This window comes from Carlito syrichta, unplaced genomic scaffold (assembly GCF_000164805.1).
Source record: "Carlito syrichta isolate Samal-C Ts95f unplaced genomic scaffold, Tarsius_syrichta-2.0.1 Scaffold302555, whole genome shotgun sequence".
NCBI classification, from domain to species: Eukaryota; Metazoa; Chordata; class Mammalia; order Primates; family Tarsiidae; genus Carlito; species Carlito syrichta.
This window is the reverse complement of record NW_007246651.1, coordinates 302,036-327,412: the sequence shown is the minus strand read 5'-3', so window position 1 is coordinate 327,412 and position 25,377 is coordinate 302,036. Positions and strand designations below refer to the sequence as shown.

At 36.3% G+C, this 25,377-nt stretch overlaps 1 protein-coding gene across 1 annotated transcript in view; it reads left to right on the top strand.

Moving 5' to 3' along the window:
• TRIM24 (tripartite motif containing 24) overlaps positions 1-25,172 on the top strand; it is a 78,302-nt gene extending 53,130 nt beyond the window's left edge. Inside the window, exons 9-19 of the mRNA XM_021711747.1 lie at positions 338-606; positions 5,471-5,644; positions 7,925-8,098; positions 11,923-12,058; positions 14,407-14,479; positions 16,250-16,418; positions 18,436-18,767; positions 19,580-19,712; positions 21,102-21,176; positions 23,074-23,223; positions 24,334-25,172. Of these exons, the coding sequence (XP_021567422.1) occupies positions 338-606; positions 5,471-5,644; positions 7,925-8,098; positions 11,923-12,058; positions 14,407-14,479; positions 16,250-16,418; positions 18,436-18,767; positions 19,580-19,712; positions 21,102-21,176; positions 23,074-23,223; positions 24,334-24,543 (1,895 nt within the window). The 3' untranslated portion in view covers positions 24,544-25,172. The remainder of the gene's footprint in view (positions 1-337; positions 607-5,470; positions 5,645-7,924; positions 8,099-11,922; positions 12,059-14,406; positions 14,480-16,249; positions 16,419-18,435; positions 18,768-19,579; positions 19,713-21,101; positions 21,177-23,073; positions 23,224-24,333) is intronic.
• The last annotated feature ends 205 nt before the right edge of the window (positions 25,173-25,377 follow it).

The window sequence follows — 25,377 nt, the reverse complement described above, 5'->3', positions numbered from 1 at the left end:
CTGGGCTCCGGCGATCCTTCCGCCTCAGCCTTCCAAGTAGCCGGAATTACAGTCATGTGCTACCACGCCCGGCTGATTTTTTGATTTATTGTAGAGATGAGGTCTCGCTGCCCAGGCAGGTCTCGAACCCGCGGGCTCAGGCGATCCACTCACCTCAGCCTCCCAAAGGCACAGGATTACAGGCTGAGCCACCGAGCCCAGTGAGTCCTCTATTTTTAAGAATATGAAGAGAGGTCCTGGGTTCCCTGGCAATTCTGAAGTTCAGCAAAAAATAGCCTTACAAAATGTGATACTTGACCAACTATCAGAAAAACTTTAACCTTTTCTCTTTAATTAGGTTCTTTAGTAATCGAGGATAAAGAGAGCCAACCACAAATGCCTAAGCAGAATCCTGTTGTGGAACAGAATTCACAGCCACCAGGTGGTTTATCTTCAAACCAGTTATCCAAGTTTCCAACACAGATCAGCCTAGCTCAATTACGGCTCCAGCATATGCAGCAACAGGTAATGGCTCAGAGGCAACAGGTGCAACGGAGGCCAGCACCTGTGGGTTTACCAAACCCTAGAATGCAGGGGCCCATCCAGCAACCTTCCATCTCTCATCAGGTAAATTTGGAAGCAGGCCTGTCCTAACTAAGATAATTATAGTATAATTGTATTCGGCAGCTCTTGAAATAATCAAGACATTTAGGTGAATTTATAGAAATTTATCACATTAAGGGTCCCTGACTTAATGCCTAGTTTTTTTCCTATTCATAAAGGGATTTAATGGTTTATTTAGCTGATACATCTATTTTCATCTATTCTACATTGTCTCAAAGTACAGCAGCAGTAAAATGTTTGTATTCCTAAATAACCCATGCATATGATTGATGGGAAAAGTTGTGCACTTGGAATTCCTATTTTAGTGCTTCAGAATAACTAATGCATTAAGCATTAATATTCTGTAGTGACACAGTGCTTATAAAACCACATTGCATCTTAGAAACTAGGACAAAATAAAATAGAAAAGCTCAGTGGTATGGTATTAAAATTTACCTTTTTCAAACTTTATTTCTGAGCAAATATTCCTCCATTATTCTTATTTTTACTACTTATGAAATATTCCACTAATTTTTATTCTAACTTTTGAAGGTAAATATATATATATATATATAGTTTTTTTAAATAGTTTTAACAGTCCATTTTTGGTTAGGTGTGGGCATACTTCGATTTTTTTTTTTTGAGTCAGTGTCTCATTCTGTCACTCAGGCTAGAGTGCAATGGCACCATCACGACGTACTTACCACAGCCTCCATTTCCTCCATCTTCCCTCCCACCTTAGCCTCCCAAGTAGAAGGGATTACAGTTGCCAATCACCACACCTGGCTAACGTTTTTATTTTTTGTAGAAACATGGTCTCATTATGCAGCCCAAGCTGGTCTTGAATACCTGGGCTCAAGCAGTCCTCCTGCCTCAGCCTCCCAAAGTGCTGGGATTGCTAGCATGAGCCCTGCACCTGGCCAGCATACTTAGATTTAATACAGGGTTAGTAAGAAATTTAAAGTCTAATTCATATAAATTGCCTATTATTCTCAGCTATATTCGTTTATTAATTTATACTCTTCCTATTTCTGCAAAAGGTTTGAAGTGATTTACAGTAAATGTCACAAATGTAATTGAATGGGGTTTAATAAAGAAGTCAAAGTGTGCAGATCTAGGCCAAGAATTCTCATTATGCTTAAGAACAAAACTTAGCTTAAATTTCTTGTCAACTAAATCCAAAGAGGAAACAAGAATAATGTAGATAATAATCACTGTCTAATAAAAAGGAAATGTGCCAGTTAATTAGAGAGAGATTTTTGCTAGTATTTTACTAGCAGTTGAAGGGAATATATGCATTAGTTCTTTATGAAAAAGCAGTTAAATTACATACTAACTTTTTTGTAGCAATTTTACAAAATAGACATGGTCTTTGTGGGAAGTATAGTAACCCTCTATAGAATTTATGGGCATATGTAGATCTGTGGAAGCCTGAGTTAGTATATATGTGGTTTATGGCTTTCTAGTATTGATTAAGAAGGCGTGTGAAATCCAGGGGAATATTAGCATGGTCATTTAAAACTTTGTTTCAACCCAAGCAATTTAAAAGATCTTTGGTGTGTTTTCCATGGCAAGAGAATTGTGTACTTTAGATACTAGGAATGCAAACTGGCAGAGTTGAAATTTTGTTATGGAAATTGAAGGCAGAATGACATATTTCAGATAAGACTGCAAAGTGTACTAAAATTCTTCTGAGGCTAAATGTGAAGAGGAGCGAGAAAAATGTTTGTTGCCAGCATGTATGTTAATATTTATCTAAGTGTCTGGTATGATTTTTATTTAGTAGTTTATTCAGCAGAAAAGGAATGAATCTATCATTTGAGTTAATTGCCTTTCCACAAAGAAGTGAGGAACTGAGGCAGGTGGTAGTGTGTGAAAATAGAGTTTTTATATAAGCAGTGACAAGACATAAGTCACTTCTGAGCCCTTAACCTGCTTTTTCTCAGAAATTTTATTTTGCTCTTAGTTTCAGTCTCTAGAATTTAGTGCTGCAATCTGTACAATGTACACACTGTGTTCTAAAACACTGTATAATGTTCACACTTAGAAATGAAGTCGTTTTCACATTTTGTATTTCTTACTTCTCATACTCTGCTTTTTCTGTTTACTCTTGAGAATTCCTCAGCTTTCTGCCGATCTCATCTCTCATTTTTATCTACTGTCTGACACACTTTTCATTCATCACTTTGCCGCCTTCTGTAAACTTGTACACTGCCCTGATCCCCTGTGTTCTTAGTTTTCTGCCAGGTAATTTACACATGGGAAAATGCCTGTCTATAAGCAGATGTGTTTGTGTGCCTGTGGGTATGTGCAGATTGCACTCTACACCTGTCCGTATGTACATGTAAATTGAAAGGACTGTTTCCAAAAGTCACTTACATGATAGTTCCCTGTGGGTTTTTTTTTTTTCCTCTGAAGAGTGACCATGTCATCTGCATGGCTAAAGATCTGGGTGATAACAGAGTAGATAATAAGTAGTGATACAACTGAGTAATGCAGACTTGAAAGATGTTGTGCCTCACTACATTTGGTTAGCACTATTCTGCATATTCTTTGAAACTCCAAAGGATAGATCATTTTATATGTAATTCACAGCAACAGCTCCTAAATCGGATTTACTGCTGCAGAGATACTGAAATTCCTATGCATGCATTAATTTTCCTAAACAGTAGATGGATGTTAGAAGGGCATCTGGTATCCTTCGTGTTTATACATAGCTGGGAACTACTGACCTAGAATAATATAAAAAATCCATAATAATGAGAAAAATGATAGTATGTCTGTTTACTTAAGTAAGCTCTCAGTCATTTCTCTGTTCTGAGTTCTCAACAATTACTCCAATTATTTTCTTCCTGTATCTTGCAAATTGAATGATTCCATTTAGTCAAAATAGCGCTGATTTTGCTTTCTTTTTTAAGGATCATAACTGGTCCCTAATCTTATTTTTTTCAAGTTCCTTCTCCTGTCACAGCACTCTTAGAAATTAACTCAATCAATTATATTGGCTTAGGAGAGGAGAGGAAATCACCTTATGTCTTATTAGACTATAAACTTCTTTATGGCATTGTTGATATCTAGTTCCATTGATCTCTTTGTGTCATAGCTCATTACACTGACGTGTCATTTTTTGGTTGGATAGATGTATATACATCAGTCTGGGTGAGGGTAGCAAAAGATAGTACCTTTATTCTCCCTTAAGAACCATTTTGGGTTAAAAGAAATTATCCTTTAGATAAATTCGGAAATTTTTCAATATAATTCCTTGACTTTTTTGTGTGTGTGTTTCTATGAGATAAAACCTCTCAAGTCGTAAAACTTTTATTAAAAAATCAAAAAAACTTGCTGTGGATTACACTTCTGTGAAGTTTTCAGATTCTATTATTTTTCTCTCATACTGTTTTTTTGTTGGTTTGTTTTACTTTTTACCTACAGCATTTCACTTGGTCTAGAATCAGTCTCTAAATCTTTTTTTTTTTTGCTTTGCTGAGTTTATAATTGCTGGCCACTGAAATGTAATGCCAATTAATTTGTAAGCAAGAAGCATTGACCCAGGACAGGAGAATAAATTTTAAAAATATGAGGAAAAGAGGGCAAGGCTATTCATAGCTTTCTGCCTTCACAGTGTCAGTTTGATGTGTTGCTACTTCAACCTTAAAGATTCCCTGCTAGTTTGTCCCCCTGTGAATTTGGGGAGGAGACTGTCTTCTCTAAGAAGTTCGGATCATACAGTTAAGATATACCGAAAAGAAAGACTTATTTTGCAATAAATTCCCAGCTACAAAGAGAATTGATAGACAAAAGGAGACTGGCATATAAGACAGCCTTTTTTTAGGACTTTGGTTTCAGTTTCCAGGGCTAGCATTTATGAGCAGACAGAGTGGATTTGCCTTTCTAGCCCTTGCTGTGCCTTCACCTACCTTTTCTGTGTTGCTGTCCTTAGAAAGTTTTCTTTGAAAATCTGTTTTTCTTTTAGAGAGACTCATCCTTTAAGTTGTCATTAGTTAGTAAGCAGTAGAACATATTTTGGTAATGATACAGTGGACTACATTTGGATTAAGTCTTGGATGCTTTCTTTTACTAGCTCTGTGATATGTTTCAAGTTATCTCAGCTTTCAAATCTTTAGTTTCCTGATTGTAAAACAAGAGTAATAATATCTACTTGATAAGGCTCAATGATGTAATACATGTGAAATGCTTGGCATATAGTTAGGACCCAATAAGATCTAAAACTCATTGTTAATTTCTAGATTTTACTAACATCAACTATTTTCATTAATCATGTTGTTGGTTAAGAGTACAGGCCTTGAACCAGACTACCTGTTCAAATCCCAACTTCATTCCTTACTATTAATTGTTAATTTGGGGCACGTTACGTAAATTTTCTGTACCTTAAGTTTTCTTATCTATAAAATAGAGATGATCCCTACCTCAGAACTGTTGTTCTCTGGAGTACATGTGAAGTGAAATACTGTGAAGCATTTGAAGCAGCACCCAGCATTTAGTAAATGTTAGCAATTAATATTCCACCATCGCTTTATTTTGGGGGGTTTGTGGATGGCAGTTCTTTCCCAAAGATAATCATTAAGGACTTAGTAGAATACTAAGGACACATTTTATCTACTTTTCAATATGTCCTAGGTTCAATTCTTATACAACGTACTTACAAATCTCTCTTCCAAGGTTCTTTCCGAATACTCTTTTTAAAAAACTTTACACAAATTCTGGAAGTTGGCCCATCTTCCGTGCCTCATTATGCTGTTGTAATCTTAATAAATGATTCATGTATGGCAGCAGAGTTTCTTTTAAAAAGTTTTATAAAATAAAGATCTCTATAATTTGTCTTTCCAGATATAGTTATTAGTGAGTTGGTTTAATTTCTTTTTTCTAGCAACCCCCTCCACGTTTGATAAATTTTCAGAATCACAGTCCCAAACCCAATGGACCAGTTCTTCCTCCTCATCCTCAACAATTGAGATATCCACCAAACCAGAATGTACCACGACAAGCAATAAAGCCCAATCCTCTACAGATGGCTTTCTTGGCTCAACAAGCCATAAAACAGGTATATATTTATTTCCTCTCCTCAATTGCTTATTCTGCTTCTCTTTACTTTCAAATCATACTGAATTTATAGATGAGGCAACAGGTTATGAAGAGCAAGAGCAAACTTGCTTTTTTTATATTTTAAATGAATGTGAGTACACTGCAAAGTTTATTACAGACCTAAGAGACAGAGTTTTGATGACTTGTAATCAACAAATCAAGCCATTTATATAGGATTGAAGGCCCAAGTATATCAGTGAGTCATAGGTATTAATTTTTGGAATATTGGTATGTTTAATTTTTAGGTGAGTACATTAAATTTCCTAATGCAAAATTCCAACAAATACAAGTACATTCCACAAAAATAGAAAAGTAATGAATCTTTGAAATGTTTCAAGGAAACTTGTTGGAGACAAACAGTCATGGCTCACTTTCTATGTGGAGTACATATACATCTGATGAAGCTTAATATTTCAGCTTGTATATTTAATGATATGATTTGTTACTTATATTCTTATGTCTTAAAGTAAGAATGTTTTCCAGGTTTTACCTTATCTTAAGGTAAAAGTCCTCTCAGAGCTTTGTCTTTTCAAAGCTCCTGTGTCAGCCAGCAAGTAGCCTTTCCAGTTGAAGGCTTGTAGACTTGATTATGGTTTAATTTTTTTCACCAAAACCAAAATAAGGAAGGTAATGCTATTTTTATAAATCTGTGACATTCATTTAATAAATATCATCTGAAAATTTTATTCTAAAGGTATGCATGCTCTGTATGTCTGTATCTGTGTTTGCTCATATAATAAGTTTGGCTTTCTATATCATCGTCACATTCCTTTAATATTTTAATTATTTTAGATAAAATTCATACCTATTATTTCATTATTAGAGATGAGGTGAAGTGGAAAGGGTCAAGCTACAGTTTGGCGTTAAATTCGGTTTTTCTAATAATTTTGTGGCCTTGGGCAAGTTTGTAATTCTTATTCTTATTATTGAGAAGGTCTCGCTCTGTCACCCAAGCTACAGTGCAGTGGCATGATCATAGCTTACTATAACCTCCAGTTCCTGAGCTGAAGCAAAGCTTCAGCCTCTCAAGTAACTAGGATTTAAGGGCACAAGCTCTACCACACCTGGCTAGTTCTTTATTTTTTGTGCAGCCAGGTTCTCACTATGTTGCCTAGCCTGGTCCCAAAACTTCTGGCCTCATGCAAGCCAAAAGTGCTGGGATTACAAGCATAAACTGTGCCCAGCCAAGTTTGTTATTTTTAAATCTCACTGCCTCAGCTATAAAATGAGTACCTTGTAGAATTATGCTGAGAATTCATTCTAATGTGTGTAAAAGCCCTTAGCACATTTTCAGTACTCAAATGTTGTTTACCTCTTCCCTGTTTATTATATTTTAGTAGGTAGACCCTCTAAGGATGTTTTTTTTTTAAATGTTACACAGAAATCTAAGCATGAAAGTGAATGAACAGCTGGATGCCATACTCATATAAATGACAGTGCTTGGGAAAATCTTCCCTTACACAGTGGTCTTAAAACACTTCTTAGTTGCTTTCATCTCCTCTACCATTGTATTATGAACATTTTAAAACAACAGAAATTGAAAGAATTATATTGGGGACACTTTGTTCCATTTGCTGTATTATGTTTTATTTAGATATCCAGTATTTATCCATCTACTTGTCTGTCCATCAAGCCACCTCATTTTTTTAGTCAATTTTGAAGTACATTGCAGGCAGCAGCATGTTTCACCTCTGTATACTTTGGCATACCTAATATCATCCTAGTAAATGTTAACCTCAGCATCCAACGTGAATGGCAGTACTTTCCTCACATGTTTATGGGGGCTTAATTATCTGTTCATATATGAGAAAGATGAATATAAAAACCTGAAAGCTGTGGTCTGTGATTTATTATTTTTAGGTGTTTCAGGTAGGGTTGGAAGGAGTGTATGGTTTCAAACCTCCATCTTTACCTCAAAGTTGCTGTGTATGTATTTATATTTATTTTTCAGTATGTGTAAACTTTCCAAGATTAGGTACTGTCATTTTCTAATACATATTAGCTGTTTTCTTCCAGTAAAAATCAGTGCTTTTTGTTTTTTGACAGGATTAATGAAAATTATATATATCCGTGCATACTCCCTCCCCCTTCCCCCTTTGTTCCCATTTAAATTCCAGTTGTACTCAAATAGCAGAGTGCATCTTCTCTTTTATTTTCTGTTCGAAAGAGTGATTGAGTCGACATTTTATGTTACAGGCCTGTTGATAGACTTTTTTTTCTTCCCTTCTTGCTAATGCAGTGGCAGATAAGCAGTGGACAGGGTGTCCCATCAACTGCCAACAGCACATCCTCGACTCCTTCTAGCCCCACCATTACTAGTGCAGCAGGATATGATGGAAAGGCTTTTGGTTCACCAATGATCGATTTGAGCTCACCAGTGGGTGGTTCTTATAATCTTCCCTCTCTTCCAGATGTAAGTATGCACTGAGTTTATACCAACAGCCCCTTGAAAATTGTCAGTGATTTTGGATCTGGTAAAAGTCATGGATTTATTGGATTATAGGTTTTGGTTTTGTTTTTGTGTTTGAGTTGGGGGTCTCACTCTGCCACCCAGGCTGGAGTGCGGTGGTGCAGTCATGAATCACTTTAGCCTCGACCTGAGTAGCTGGGATTTAGGCATGTGCCATCACACCCAGCTTTTTTTTGTAGAGATGAGGTCTTGCTATGTTGCCTGACTGGTTTTGAACCCCTGGGCTCAAGCGATTCTCCTGCCTCAGTATCCCAAAGTGCTGGGATTATAGGTGTGAGCCACCATACCTGGCCTTTTGTTTGTTTTTGTAAGTTAACTTTTATCCTGTGGAAATATTATAACAAAAGTCAAAATTAAAAGATTATTAGCACTTGGACATATAACAGAATGTCTTTTAGGATACCTAGAGTTAAAAATGTTTGTAAATGAATGATTCTGGTGATGGAGCATAGATTCTAAACTACAGCTGGGCACAGTGGCTCACGCCTGTAACCCTAGCACTTTGGAAGGCTAAGATGAGAGGATTGCCTGAGCCCAGGGTTTGAGACCAGCCTGGGTAACTTGGTGAGACCTCGTCTCTACAATAAATCAAAAACTTAGCCGGGCATAGTGGCACATGCCTGTAGTTCCATCTATTTGGAAGGCTGAGGCAAAAGGATTACCCAAGCCCAGCAGGTCTAGGCTGCAGTGGCTATGACCATGCCACTGCACTCCAGCCTAAGTGACAAAGTGAGACTCCAACTCACAAAAATAAAACAAACCAAACACAAAGAATCTAAACTGCAAAAGGAGAGAAGTAAAGACATAGGAAGATAAACTGACAAGTTGAATGACTAGAAAGAGGCTAGAAATTAAGACATCAGATGAAGACAAGTTTTATCATGAAATCAAAACTTTTCTGCTAGATTGTATTGACTAATACAATGTTGCATCTAGTTTCTTTTACACTAAATAATCATTTTCCAAATTCTTTGTCAGTATGACTTTTTTTTTTCTTTAAGTCAAGATCTCACTCAGTCTCCCACGTTGGAGTGCAGTGATATAATCATGGCTCATCACAACCTCGACTTTCTGGACTCAGGCAGTTCTTCTGCCTCAGTCTTCCAAGTAGCTGAGATTAGAGGCACCACTACCGTGTCTGGCTAATTTGTTTTTATTTTTTTTAGAAACAGGTCTTGCTTGCCATGTTGTATAGGCTGGTCTTAAACTCCTGGGCTCAAGCAGTCCTCCTGCCACAGCCTCCCAAAGTGCTGGGATTACAGGCATGAGTCACCTCTTCTGGCTCAGTATGACTTCTAAATTTTTGTTTTTCCTTCTAAGATTTACCCAGAAAAATGGGGACGACAATAATAAAAAGTCAAAAACAAAAAAAACTCTTTCTGCCATCTTGGAACCCACAGAGGCCTGCTGGGAACAGGACTTCTAAGAGGCAAATATGTCTGGAAGGCTGTGGTCCAAAGCCATTTTTGCTGGCTATAACCGAGGTCTCCAAAACCAAAGGAGCACACAGCTCTTCTCAAAATTGAAGGTGTTTAGGCCCAAGTTAAACTGAATTCTATTTGGGCAAGAGATGTGTTTATGGATATAAAGCAAAGAACAACACAGTGACTCCTGGCGGCAAACCAAACAAAACCAGAGTAATCTGGGGAAAGGTAACTCGGGCCCATGGAAACAGTGGCATGGTTCCGAAGCAACCTTCCTGCTAAGACCATTGGACACAGAATCCATGTAATGCTGTACCCCTCAAGGATTTAAACTAATAGAAAGTAAATAAATAAAAGTAGATTTGTGTTCTTGTTTAAAAAAAAAAAAAGTCAGCTGGGCTTGGTGGTTCATGCCTGTAATCCCAGCACTTTGATAGGCTGAGGTGAGAGGATTGCATAAACCCAGGGTTCGAGATCAGCCTGGACAACTTTATGAGGCCTTGTCTCTACAATAAATTTTAAAAATTAGCCAGGTGTGATGGTGCACACCTGTAGTTCCAGCTACTTAGAAGACTGAAGCTGAAGAAGCTCCCGAGCCCAGGAAGTTGAGGCTGCAGTGGCCATGAGCATGCCACTGCTCTCCAGCCTGGGCAACAGAGTGAGACTTTGACTCAATCAATCAGTCAATATATACATACATACATTTTTTTTCCAAAGGCAGAAAAGACATTCTGTAGACAGATCTCAATATATAAGTTGATTTCCTGTTTTGCCTTCTCTTTTCCTAGATTAATCTCACTCTCATGCACATATAACACACAATCTAATGGTAAAACACTTTTAAGAAATATTATGTACACTCTGCTTGAAAGGAATGACCTTTAAGACTGTGAAATACCTTTTTTGTTTTCCTAAATTTTTCAAGTTGAGATTAACATTTCCTATCAGTTGCTTTGTTAACTTACCAGTTATTTCATTTTTCATATACTATTTATATATTTTAAATGGATAGAATATATGTATTTTTCGTGCATAGATAATACATAGAAAGTCATAGGTCTAATCCTCAGTTTTATTTAGCCTTTAAGATTACTCCACAATGCTAATAACTTATATTGACATCTAACAAATCTAGTCATTGTAGTACTTTTTGCACTCTCTGAAAAATACTGGCCAGGTATTTCTTAGATTACTAAAACATGAATGAAAAAGAACCCACATGAAAAAGAAACCACAGAAAATAAGATTCTCTTTTCCCTCTGCAGTCCTCATACAAGTGACCCTTTGTTCACCAGCCTTTCTCACCTGGAAATTTCTGAAATTCTTCATCTGAATTACAGAATAAATTGATTGGAGTGGCTATTTTCTCAATTCTCCCACAGTTGCTTCATAACTAGCACCATTCTAGGCAAGAAATTAATTCATTATATACAATCTGTGCCCTAGGGATGTGAGATTAATTCTCTTTTAGAATTCTTGTTGCAAAAGGCTGGAACTGTGTTGGAGAATTAAACTGAATTTTAATCACAGAGACATTCTTGGGAAATTTGGGATATTTAGGTATGAAAGAATATTTGCATCTAAAGCATTAAACTCTTACTCATTAGAGGTCTGTCAGTATTTTAGCCCAACAATAAATTAGGAAAGCATTGCATATCTGTTACATTAAACTAAGAATCTATGAGTTCACTGTTTTTCCTACCAAACAACAGTAAGATACATAGTGATGCTGGTGCTCTAGACATATGTTGTATATAGGATGACTTCATCTTTCTTGTGCGTACTCAGGGCATCAGTTCTTAAAGTATGGACCAAGGACTTAGGGATACTAAACAACCATTCAGAGGATCCAGGAGACCCTGTCAGAGGCCAGATTTTCTTCATATTCTTCAACCAAAACCACACATCAAAACAGATTGAATGCAGAATCAGATATAAAAATCCATTTGGTTACTCTTTAGAGAGACGTTAAAGAGATTTGTAAAAACATGCCACTCTTCTCACCAAGTTTGTTTTAATACAGCTACCTTTTGTTATTTTTAGATAAATTAAATTTTTTGTTTTAATTTTTAAGAGTATGAATGACCCACAATATTCCTTTCTCCTGAGTCTTGTCTTCTTAAATGGTGTGTCCTCAGTATAGTTACTCAGGTGGAATGTTAAGAGTAAAATCTTTTACTCAAGGTCTTTTATGGGGAAAATATCTCTTTGAACTTCTCTAAGTGTGATTATTTATATGGTTTATTATTTAGTAATTAAGTTATTGACGTTTTAAAAATAAGTTTAAAGTGCCTTTTCACGTAAAAAGTCAGAGTGTCCTGAAGTAATTTCTTTTCTTGTAAGATTGACTGCTCAAGTACTATTATGCTGGACAATATTGTGCGGAAAGATACCAGTATAGATCATGGCCAGCCAAGACCCCCCTCAAACAGAACAGTCCAGTCACCAAATTCATCAGTGCCATCTCCAGGCCTTACAGGTAAAGTGGGCCTCTTTTGATTTTTGTAAATTTTTTTCTTAGTTTTTACTATACTTGTATTTTTTTTTTCTTTCCACTTCGTTTTTTTGTTGGATGAGTGAGTTTTTTTGCAGCATTTAAAATGAGTATGCTTTCAGAATAGGAAATAAAGGTTATACCTCTTTGTTTACCCTTTTTGGTTTCAACAGAATTTCAAGACATTACAGCACTCCCAGGAGGAAATTATTAGCATTATACTCTCTTCGCTGATAGGTTAAGTTGCCTGTGATGTCATCTCTTTTAGGATGTATTTGCCTAGAATCAGAATTTATTAGTAACGGTTCACAGAAGGATCACTCTTTGTTGTTTGATTGTGTTTAAGAATCTTTAAAATAGCTACTCATTTCCTCCAAGAGAGAAACACACTAATACTACTAGGGACCTGGGCAAAATAAGTGCCTTAAACCAAAATAAGAAAAGAGGAGAATTTCTTAAGTCACTTGACAGTTATATGAACATAATTAGGTAGTTACACAATTTACACAAGTTACCTATTTTAAACAAACTTAAGGCAAAATATAGCAGAGAAACTTTTGCCATGTAACAAGTTCACACAAATAAATAAGGAATGTATTGCCAAAGGGCATGATCAGTATTGCCAAATGGCATGATAAGTAGATACTTACTAAAGAGGAAGTACATGCAACTAATAAAACAGATTAAACCAAAACTTCAAACTGACTGGTAAACATAAGAAAAATCAAAACAAGATATAAAATTTCTAACGTAATGATTTAGCTAAGATCTAAATAGTGAAAATACTCATTGAGAATGTGATGACGGAAATACTTTCTCATACATATCTGGTGGCAGTGTAACTTTGACAAAACATTTCTCAAACCCTTTTAGCAATATTACTAAAACTAACATTTATTCAGTATTGACTGTGGGCCAGGCTCTGGACAAAGTACCTTATATGCATTACCTAGTAAGCGCTCTGCTTCTAAGGATTAGAAACTATATGTAACCTTGAACATAGTAATGCCATTTTTTAATACTCTGATTATAAGGAAATAATTAAAAACTGGATAGGCAGAATATATTTATTAAGGCATTATTTGCAGTAGTTAAGATTTTGGAACTATGTCAATGTCCAAATATAGAGGAATGATACATAAATTAGAATGCATTCACCCATAATAGAGTATTATTTAGCTATTCAAAGAATGCTTACGTATAGTTTTTGATGTTATGCTCATGGTGCACTCTTTAGTGAAAACAAGTATACAGAACCATACATTCAGTACAATATGAAAGGTGTAAATGCATGTTTAAAACTTGAAAAAACATGTTGATTTTATCATTGTTTAAATATGGATGGAAAAGTTATGGGTCATTTAAATGTTATATCTTTTTATTGCTTTCAACTATTGTAAAATGGAGCGAGCATGTATTTGTATTATCAGAAGATAGACATTGTTTTGTTTTTAAAGGAAGTTCTACAGAGTTGATAAACCAATGAAATGGATCTCTTTCTCTTCTCTTTATCACTACATCCTGTTGTTTTTCAAACCCTTTAGAACTTTTTTCACTTTGAAAATTTTTTTTCTACTTTTCACTTTCATTGTATTTCTGCTATTTAGTTTGGGCCTTCTTCAATTTAAGCCAGAATTATTTATAGCAGTTTTTTCCCTCTGTCTTAGCTGCTTTTAATCTGGTATTCCTTCTTCCACTCTACACTACCCTACCATCAGAGCTTAGATTAGGCAGAAGTTCAGAACCAATCTTGTTTATTGCATTGAGTCTGAACTTCTCAGTCTGACATTCAGCGTCTTCCATTGATTGGTCTCATTTTGTTTATGAGGTTTCTTGAACTTTTTTTATATCAGCCCATACCACTTTTTATCACCTTCTGCAGCTTTCACCTTTCTGTAGCTTTTTTTTCCTTTCATTATGCTTGAAAATTGTTCCTGGGGTTCTCAACTGAGGTCTTACTCCAGTTAATTTAACACAGAAAGACTTGATGGTGTTTGGAGATATTTTTGTTACTCTCAAACTGAAAAGTATGAAGGGATGCTACTGACATCTAATAACAGTGGAGGCCAGAGATGCTGCCGAACATCCTTTATGCACAGGCATTCCTCCACAACAAAGAATTACCTTGTCCAAAGCCAGTAGTGCTAGGGTTAAAAAATCCTGCCAGTGTACAGACTATAACAAACTGTGCTGGGAGTTTAGCAACTACGTACTGTTTTGTATGATTATATTATGATTCCCAGTTTCAGTGTAGTGCTAAGTGAAGACACTCAGTAGGACTTCAGTACATAATTATTAATTCATTTTATGAATGTATGATTTCCCTTCCTCAGGACCTGTTACTATGACTAGTGTACATCCCCCAATACGCTCACCTAGTGCCTCCAGTGTTGGGAGTCGAGGAAGGTAAACTGATTTATTCATATTCTCTAGTATATAAAATCTCTAATTATAATTCTGTTGCCAGTGCTCAGTATGTTTTGATATACAACGTATTTTGAACAATTTTCTCTATTTTTAGGTGTTTTTCTGTTTTTAGTTGGAGTCTCACTCCATCGCCCAGACTGGAGTGCAGTGGCCGCTCCCAGCCACCACAGCCTCGACCTGCTGGGCTCCAGCGATCCTTCCGCCTCAGCCTTCCAAGTAGCTGGAACTACAAGCGCGCACTACCATGCCCGGCTAAGTTTTTGATTTATTGTAGAGATGAGGTCTCACCAAGTTCCCTAGGCGGTTCTCGAACCCGTGGGCTCAGGCAATCCACTCACCTCAGCCTCCCAAAGCGTGGAATTACAGGCTGAGCCACCGAGCCCGGCTTATTTTTAGGTTTTAATTAAAATTTTAATTATGTACTATTTTCATCTAGTAAAATTGTTAAGTGATTAAGTAAATAAAGAACAAACGTATCTTTAAAAATAGAAGAGTATTTATATGTTGAAAATGAGAAAATTAAGATGCTTGACATTAGTATAATACCAAGGAAAAATAAAGAAGAACTAGGTATAACACAATATTGAAACACAGACTTTAGGGAAAAAACAATTTTATGCTAATTTGGTTGTCCTATGATTTTTCCAATGACCAAACATTGATTCTACTTTAAAAGATATAAGTTAATAGTAGTTGAAATTCTCTATTTTAAAGTAATTATGTTTTAAGGGATGTTTATGCTCTTCCCTTCATTATGCTTGAAAATTGCTCCTAGACAGTGAACCCAATTCTTAATCATATGGAAGAAGCCTTGTCTGACTGGGGAAAGATTACCTTTAATCCCATGAGATCATAGTAGCTATCTGTCAGAGGTTTTTGCCCACTGCTTTCTTTAAATAGAACACCAGTAAATGATTACCTAGTTATTGTCTTTACACATTGACAAAAAATTATTAATGTGAGCCTCAAGTTATTTTTGCCATTGACTACAGAGAGAAATGAAAAGCCTACAAAAAGATACTGAATGGCCGGGCTCGGGGGCTCAGCCTGTAATCCCGTGCCTTTGGGAGGCTGAGGTGAGTGGATTGCCTGAGCCCGCAGGTTCGAGACCTGCCTGGGCAGCGAGACCTCATCTCTACAATAAATCAAAAAATCAGCCGGGTGTGTGGTAGCGCATGCCTTTAATTCCGGCTACTTGGAAGGCTGAGGCAGAAGGATCACCGGAGCCCAGCAGTTCGAGGCTACGGTCGCCGGGAGCGGCCACTGCACTCCAGTCTGGGCGACAGAGTGAGACTCCAACTCAAAAAAAAAAAAACAAAAAAAGATACTGATCAAGGATATTAAATCTGGTTGTCCAATTTTAAAGCTTCAAGGATAATTGAGGCCAGTTTTATTTTAATTTGGGTTTATTTTAATTTATTTAAATATCTTTTCAAATTCTAATCATACTCATAGCTCTGGCTCTTCTAGCAAACCAGCAGGAGCTGATTCTACACAAAAAGTCCCAGTGGTCATGTTGGAGCCAATCCGAATAAAACAAGATAGATTAATATGTAAAACTTTGTATCATAAATAAAACTTTTGTATTAGGCAGTTAAATTTCAGTTATGCATCATTTATTGCTGATGTAATATACTTGTCTTTGTTATGAAGATTCAGCATTACTCCAGATATATATTATTACACTGTTAATGAGCATTCAGCCAAGCAGTCTTAGTTTGCTTTTTTTTCTCTCTCTCATACTCATAGCTCTGGCTCTTCCAGCAAACCAGCAGGAGCTGATTCTACACACAAAGTCCCAGTGGTCATGTTGGAGCCAATCCGAATAAAACAAGAAAACAGTGGACCACCTGAAAATTATGATTTTCCTGTTGTTATAGTGAAACAAGAATCAGATGAAGAATCTAGACCTCAAAATGTAATTTTATCAGTGCTTGCGATACTATGCCTTTGAGGGTGGGAGAGGTTGAGAGAACTTTTAATAGCTTTTAGGAGGTTAAAGTGATAAAATTTTGTTTTAAAAAAAAAAAGAAACAAGATCTTTTACTTAAAAGTGTTAAAGAAAATCTGAGGAAATTTCTCAATAAGACAAAGATGGAAAACAGGAGAGAAACATTTTTAAAAATCAGAGACTTAAATGAGGGACATTTGAAAAAGAACAGAATGAAACACATGGAAGGTAAACTGCCAAAGAATAAATACAAGGAAACTTCCAGTAATTAAAGGGCCCGCCAAGTACTAGAACCATAAATGAAAAATGTCTCGGGGCACATCATCATAAATTCTGGAACACCAAACAAAAAGAGCAGATTCTAAAAGAAAAAGACCAGTCATCAGGTTCTCTATACCAGCGGGCAGTAAGAATACAATAGTAAAAAATGTGAGGGAAAATATCCTATAACCAGAATTCTATACCCAGGCAAATTATCAGTATACTTGAAGATCAAATAAACATTTACAGGCATTCATGCAAAGTCTCAAAAAGTTCCTCTGCACTTATTCTCAGAAAGATATTTGACAGTATCAACAACAATAAAACAAAAAAAGACATAAGATCCCAGAAGTGGGATCTGACACAGAAGAGAGACAGAGTAAAGAACAGTCTCGTGTACAGCAGCTTGCAGCTTGTACAGTACAGTCTGTAGCAGGAAGATACAGGATTCCAGCGAGGTGTTTCTAAGGGGAGAAAAATGCTTGAACATTATTGAGAAGCATTTTCTAACCCTGAATAACATAGTGATGGGTACCTAGAAAAACAAGCATGTGAAAAGAATAAGGTAATTATCAACTTTTAGTAAAAACAAAAAGTTACATAAAAGGAAATGTAGCCCTGGTATATTTGTGGTTCTACAGTGAGTAATATTTACATTGTCATAATGATATAAACAAACACCTGAATTCAAATGTAACTCAGAACTTTATATAGATAGTGTGGAGGAACAGGATACAGAAACCTCATCTCCTAATCTGATATACTAGGAACATAGTAATCTGATATAATGGGGATTCTGTATATATATAGATATATATAGTTTTTTTTTTTTTTTTTTTAATTTGAGTTGGAGTCTGACTCTTGCCCAGGCTGGAGTGCTTTGGCACTCTCACGGCCACCCAGCGTTAACCTGTTGGGCTCTGGCAATCCTTCCACCTCAGTCTTCCAAGTAGCCAGAACTACAGGTGCACTCTATGACTCCTGGCTAATTTTTTTATTTTTATTGTAGAGACAAGGTCTTGCCAAGTTGCCCGGACTGGTCTCGAATCTACAGGCTCAGGCAATCCACTCTCCTCAGCCTCCCAAAGCGCTGGGATTACAGGCTGAGTCACCAAGCCCAGCCTGTGTATATTCTTATATAAGCATTAAAAATCTAAGAAATTGCAGTACAATCATTTTATTTAGAAATATGAAGGTAAACAGTAGAAGGTAAAGCCAGATTTGAAAATAGTTGCCTCCAATGAATGAGCACTGTAAGTATATCTACATTTATTACTTTGAAATTTTCAAAATACTTTTTAAGGGAAATAACAGTTTTTGTTTCTGATTTGAAATTTTTGCCATCTTAGGCGCCAACAGAAAATTTAGATCTCTCTTACAGGTATAATTGTTGTGTCTTAGGTATAATTTGAATTAATAACTTCATTAGGTCATGTGGCTGACTTCAACACTATCCACCCATTTTCTGATTTCTGTACTCATTAGCAGACTCAAGATTTTTCCTGTATTTTGATGTTTTTTAGTAGAGGTTCATGTCTTCTGTACCAATATGTTAGCAATAAACATATTCTGTTCTCACACATATTTGTAGATTCCTTTGAAATAACCAGGTGCTCATGAGAAAGCAAGCTACAATTTAAAATTGCAGTAGTGATAATTTTAAAATGCCAATTTTATCATATATAATATATGTTATAACATACATGGTTTTCTCTTGCTACAGCAGGCCAACTATCCAAGAAGCATACTCACCTCCCTGCTCTTAAATAGCAGTCAGAACTCTACTTCTGAGGAAACTGTGCTAAGATCAGATGCCCCTGATAGCACAGGCGATCAACCTGGGCTTCACCAGGAAAATTCCTCAAATGGAAAGTCTGAGTGGTTGGATCCCTCCCAGAAGTCACCCCTTCATGTTGGAGACACAAGGAAAGAAGATGACCCCAATGAGGACTGGTGTGCAGTTTGTCAAAATGGTGGTGAACTCCTATGCTGTGAGAAGTGCCCCAAAGTATTCCATCTTTCTTGCCATGTGCCCACATTGACAAATTTTCCAAGGTAAGATAGTACGTCCCCTCCCATATTCTTTCCCTCTAAATAGTAGCAGCAATAAACTTTTAAAGGTCATTGTAGCATAAGATCTTTGTTTTTTTTTTTTAAAAAAAAAGGCTTAAATGAAATTCCCCTTGGCATAAATGCATTTTCCAAAACTCCAATCATCTAGGATTTCCCTGCTCTTACTCTGCCTCTTTCTCCCTATGCTTCTCTGAACAAAATCAGTTGTTATGAAGGAAAAAAAAAAAATAAACAGGCCCTTAAATTACTACAAGGGGTTACCATAAAGAACTGTGTCCCTAATGAATAACAACTACCATGATTTACTGCATCTTATTTGCCAGGCTATTTCAAATAAATTCTCAAGCCCTAGGAGATGATAATGATGAAGGTAGTAGTGAAGAGCCATTGCACTGATCTCTGCGTTCTTTGAAGTTTGTCTTAATGTTAAACTTAAGAGTTGCAAGAATAATACAAAGAGCCTTTTTCCTGAAACCTTTAGGGGAAAACATGTCAATTATGCCTTACACAACAGCCCTACATTAGTGTATTTGTTCTGCATGTTTTTTCCATGTATGTATCTCATGCCTTCTTAACTACACTTTAGTATAAACACTTAGATCATTGCATTGTATTCCTGCTCCTTCTCTCAGCATGGTGCAGTGTACCTAGTAGGTATGTGGTAAATGCTCAATGATTAAAATTCATGTCATATAAACAATTCTGTGTCATAGATGTCCTGGCGGAGGTGGGAAAGGGAAATAGTAAACAGAGAAATTATACATTAGGAACTCAAGTACATTATCCCCCAACAGTGGCGAGTGGATTTGCACTTTCTGTCGAGACTTATCTAAACCAGAAGTGGAATATGATTGTGATGCTTCCAGTCACAACTCAGAAAAAAAGAAAACTGAAGGCCTTGTTAAATTAACACCAATAGATAAAAGGGTAAGTCTTTGATCATTTCCAACCTAGAGTGTTAGACAGTATTTAGATGCTTTATTGTAAAGTAGGTGTACCTTTCATCAAAGTGTATATTCATTCAAATTTTATACTGATTTTATTTAGGAGTATTTTTTGCAATGATGTAAGAATCTTAAATAATTAAAGCTTATACGATTTTAAAGTTACAGTATTTCACATATATTTTATAGTGCTTAAAATATTGTACCTGAACAAGATGGAATGGAAAGTGTATCCTATGTGTTCTTTTTCTTTTCTTTTCTTTTCTTTTTTTTTTTTTTTTTTTTTTTTTGAGTTAGGCTCACTCAGTAGTGCAATGACAACTCACTGCATCCTTGACCTCCTAGGCTCAGGCGATCCTTCCACCTCAGCCTCCCAAGTAGCTGAGACTACAGGCACACACCACCACTGTGCCTAGTTTTTTTGTTTTTTGTTTTGGTAGAGGTGAGGTCTTGCTATGTTGCCCAGGCTGATCTTGGACTCTTGGGTTGGAGCAATCCTCCCGCCTCATCCTCCCAAAGTACTGGGATTACAGGTATCAGCCACCATACCTAGCCAGAATGTGTATCCTTTATGTAGCCTAGACTTTGACATTTACTCTATCTTGAATAATTTCCATTTTGTTTTATTTCTGCCATAGAGAAGTTTCCTCCTTAGAATTTGTTGAGCATTACCACTGAGAAACTGGGTCTTTTTACTCACTCTTCCTGCAAATAATTCCATTGTTTTATTTAGTATTGCTAGCTTTATACATCAAAGCTCGCTAATATATTTAACTATAATTAACATTTAAAGCTACTAAGTTAGTAATTTATTACTTAAAGATACTCCATTGCTAAATTATGATGTTAAACAACCAGTATGAAAGCTCTCATGCAAAAAGGGGCACAAACACTGCCAGTACCACACAGTAGTGTAGGGATAAACCCATATGGCAAAGAAGTAGCAGAGCATGTAATGGGACTCTCCGTAATCTAGGAGGAGCCCTTTGGACCGAAGCACCATAGAGAAACCTCCATCTCTGGATCTCTTAAAAGACATGCGTTCTTCCTTTGTTGACTATTGATAGCTCACAATACACAAACTGGAGCAGTAAGGGAAATTTATTGTTAAGAACTTCAAATGGGTTTCTAGTGATACTGTTTTTGTTCATTAATTACAGGACTGCTCTCAAAAATCACATCTCTAATTGTCACGCAGTACAGTTGAGTTAGTGATTGGGAAGGAAAGCCACATTCTGAGAATCGATACTTTTCTTGTATTCATCTGTTTTTAATTTTCATTCTGATAACTTTGAGACCTGAGAGTGTTATTAAAAATAAGTTGGAGTTTGTTATTTTTAATTTTAATTTTTATTTACTTGTTTTTGCTTAGAAGTGTGAACGTCTACTTTTATTTCTTTACTGCCATGAAATGAGCCTGGCTTTCCAAGACCCTGTTCCTCTAACTGTAAGTATTAATGTCATTTTTTGCATGTTACACAGTAAAATTATTTTTTTGAAATTTTATTTATGAGAATCTGTTTCTTGTACCATTTCTTAATAGTTTTTAATATATATATTCCAATCTTAAAGCGTATTAATACATGCTGAATGTATTGATCCTAAATAGATAAATTTTATATTAACAAATTGGCCAGAAACTTGTTCTCATTTTTCAGGTATTTTTATTCTCGTCTCACCTATTTTACCTGCTGTTCTCTGGGGTGATTTCTGTCTATTTTCTCTATCTCAGGAGATTCAGGCATGCTTCCTAAACTGTTTGGGAAAAACTTTCCGTTTAAGATAAAGACAGTCCCTCCCACCATTTTCTGTGCTTATTTTGATTTGTCCAGGTTTCAGGTAATAAGTAGACTTTAACAACATAGAAAAGTTGAGGAAGGGATGCATGTGTATCCCTTCCAAAAGGCTCATACTGTAAGTTTGATGTGACTTTAATGTATAATTTTAAAGTGCTAGGAAGGCCCTATGACCCTTCCTCCCATTCTCTGATGTCTGAGTATCTTTAAAAATTTACTAAAGTTGTTCCACAGTTTCAGAAATTTTAAAAGTTAATGCAAGATTAGAAAGAGAAAGCCGCCAGACTCGGTGGCTCAGCCTGTAATCCCGTGCCTTTGGGAGGCTGAGGTGAGTGGATTGCCTGAGCCCACAGGTTTGTGACCCGCCTGGGCAGGCGAGACCTCATCTCAACAATAAATCAAAAAATTAGCCGGGCGTGGTAGCGCACGCCTGTAGTTCCAGCTACTTGGAAGGCTGAGGCAGAAGGATCGCCAGAGCCCAGCAGGTTGAGGCTGCGGTGGCCGGGAGCAGCCACTGCACTCCAGTCTGGGCAACAGAGTGAGACTCCAACTCAGAAAAAAAAAAGAAAGAGAAAACCAACTTAGTAAAATATGTTGAGCCTGATAACAAGTCATCTTTCTTCAGAACAGGCTTTGAGAACTGGAGAAGAGGCTTGTAATTGTAACCACAGTACAAACTTAAAAATTTAACATGGAATGGGTACTTTTTATGATCTTGGCTTACAGTTAAATTTCTTATAATAACAAGGTCAGCAGCAAAAACAGCCTCCTTTATTTTTTTCATTCTTTGAGCTGGTGTCTCACCCAGACTGGAATGCAGTGGCACAATCACAGCTCACCAGTCTTGACCTCCTGAGCTTCAACAATCCTCCTCCTCTTCCTCAGCTTCCCATCTTTTTTTTTTTTTGACTGTTTGTTTGTTTTGTTTTGTAGAGATGAAGTCTCACTGTGTTGCCCAGGCTGGTCTCAAACTCCTGGCTCAAGCAATCCTCTCACCTTGGCCTCCCAAAATGCTGGGATTACAGGCATGAGCCACCACATCCAGTCAGCCCCCTTTTTCTTAATATATATCATCTTATTTGCAAAAAGCTTTGAGGTTGGCAGAAATATCCCTGTTTGGAATATGAATAAACTAGGGTTCAGTGAGGTTAAGTGCATGAAAACTGGGGATTTCAAAGCCCTTCTTCACTATGCTGTAATACATGCAACAAAAACATGGCAGATTGCACAAGAAGTAATACACTTTTTCTAGCAATTGCTTTCTGTTTTATAATTAGGAGGAAGAATAAAGGAGGTTTAAGCAGGAATCAGTTTTTTCATTAGAAATCGTTGATTAAATTTTTTTGGAGAAAGTAATACAAACCGTTTACCAATGTATAAAAGCCATAGGCATTGGTAAACATTGTTGAGCGGGTTTCCTTACCAGTGACAATAACTGCAGAGGAAAGCAATGAGAACAATCTGAATTGTATAGCACATCTTATAGAATTCATTTAGGACCAGGTAGAATTTAGCTGTTGTATTAGAACATCTCATTTATTTTGAAAGGTGCCTGATTATTACAAAATAATTAAGAATCCAATGGATTTGTCAACCATCAAGAAAAGACTACAAGAAGATTATTCCATGTACTCAAAACCTGAAGATTTTGTGGCTGATTTTAGATTGATCTTTCAAAATTGTGCTGAATTCAATGAGGTGAGTGAGGGTGAGAGCAAGCAATAGCAAGGTGAAAATAATTTTAAACACCTTGTCACCAAATGAGGAGACCAAGATGTCTGTGCTATAGTAAATCTCCAGTGTTTCAGGTCTGTCAGGGAATAAAAGGGGTAAGTGGAAGACTTTATTTACATTTATATTCACAGGCTAATTATGTGGTGAGTAGAAATGCAAATTACCATTGATAAAGACAGTTTAGAAAATATTTTTATCTGACCTAGAAATTTCTTTGTCATTCTTCATATTTATTTCTGAAACTATGGTACTTCCAGACTTGAATCTTTTTATGTTGATCTTGAAATATTAAGGATACAGGCTGGGCTCGATGGCTCAGCCTGTAATCCCAGCACTGTGGGAGGCTGAGGCGAGTGGATTGCCTGAGCCTGTGGATTTGAGAACAGCCCGGACAACTTAGTGAGACCTCGTCTCTACAATAAAATTAAAAATTAGCCGGGCATGGTAGCATGCACCTGTAGTTCCAGCTACTTGGATGACTGAGGTGGAAGGATCGCCAGAGCCCAACAGGTTGATGCTGGGGTGGCCGTGAGTGTCCCAAGGCACTCCAGCCTGGGCGACAGTAAGGTTCCAACTCAAAAAAAAAAAAAGAAAAGAAAAAGAAATATTAAAGATATGATCCAGATAGCTCTAATTTAAAATTTCTCATCTGTCAGTTTATCTAAACATCTGTCAGACTTACAGCCTTTTGTTGATGATTTGTTCTATGTGGTTGTTACACATTCTAAAGTACCACATTTCATCTGTTCTAAAAATACTTGTTTCATCATCCTATGGTATGGCATCTTAATTGATCTATCTTTGGCAGTCCAATCCTACTATTACCACCCTCTTTTAAAACAATGTAGATAAATCAGTCTTTTGTTTATTTTTTAGCTGACCTTTTTTTGACCTTGTCTGGTCCTAGACCATTATTTTCATCAGTGACTATGCAGAAACATTTTCCAAAACAATCCATTGATATTCATAATCTCACAAGTCAAAAATGGGAGAGATTTATTACTTGTATTGACTTAACAGCTAGAATATTTGTCTTTATTTTTTTTAATTCATATTTTTGTTTTTATTCAACAGCCTGATTCAGAAGTTGCCAATGCTGGCATAAAACTTGAAAATTATTTTGAAGAACTTCTAAAAAATCTCTATCCAGAAAAAAAGTTTCCTAAGCCAGAATTCAGGAATGAATCAGAAGATAATAAATGTAGTGATGATTCAGATGATGACTTTGTACAGCCCAGAAAGAAACGCCTCAAAAGCATCGAGGAACGCCAGTTGCTTAAATAAGCAGCACTGATAGCTTGTGCTGGTTTTTAGACATTTTTTTTATTTCAAAAAACATTTCTCAGTAATTTAACATCACTACAAAGAAGAGTTTGTGACCACTTTGATCTCTATGTTTTTGATGTTTACTAGACTTTGATTTCCTTCATAATCCATTTTTTTAACCTCTTGACATTAAGAAAGAGAAAAAGATGAAAGAAGGAGATGAACGGAAGAAAGAAAATTAGAGGCAAGGAAGAAAGGATAGTAGGAAAAAAGGAAAAGAGTGAAACATTGAAAAAAGTCAAAAGACATTCTTCCCACTTTTTGGATTTTTAAACCACAATCTGGAGTGGTAGCTATTATAGAAAAGAAATAGACTTTGTATGAACGCTAAGTTGAAAATTAAATGTGGTTTGGATGTGTGTGTTAATTCATTTTTAGAAATTAATACCACTACCCATAAATTATAGCCTGACCATGTGAGTTAGGTATATTGTACTGAAGAACAGTACTTCACACATATCAGTGGTAATAAGAGTTCTATCCCAGGATGCCAACCGGTGCAACAAAAGGGTAGATTAGAAGCTACTAAGAAGGTACCTATTAGTATATCATGTAAGATGGCAACTGTATTAAAGAAAAATCAGGAACAACAAATATGATTTTTGTTTTTGTTTTTATCTTATCTCTAGAGGTATTTTGTGTGGCAGGTTTTCAAGGCCATGTTTCTAAATCTAGATTTTCTTGAACTTCTTCCACTGAGGGAAGTAAGTGTGTACACTTACTTTAGTTTTGCTATGTGTCTATTATGTGGTTTGTTGTGTAACTGTGCGGATGATCCTTTAAGTGTAAGCC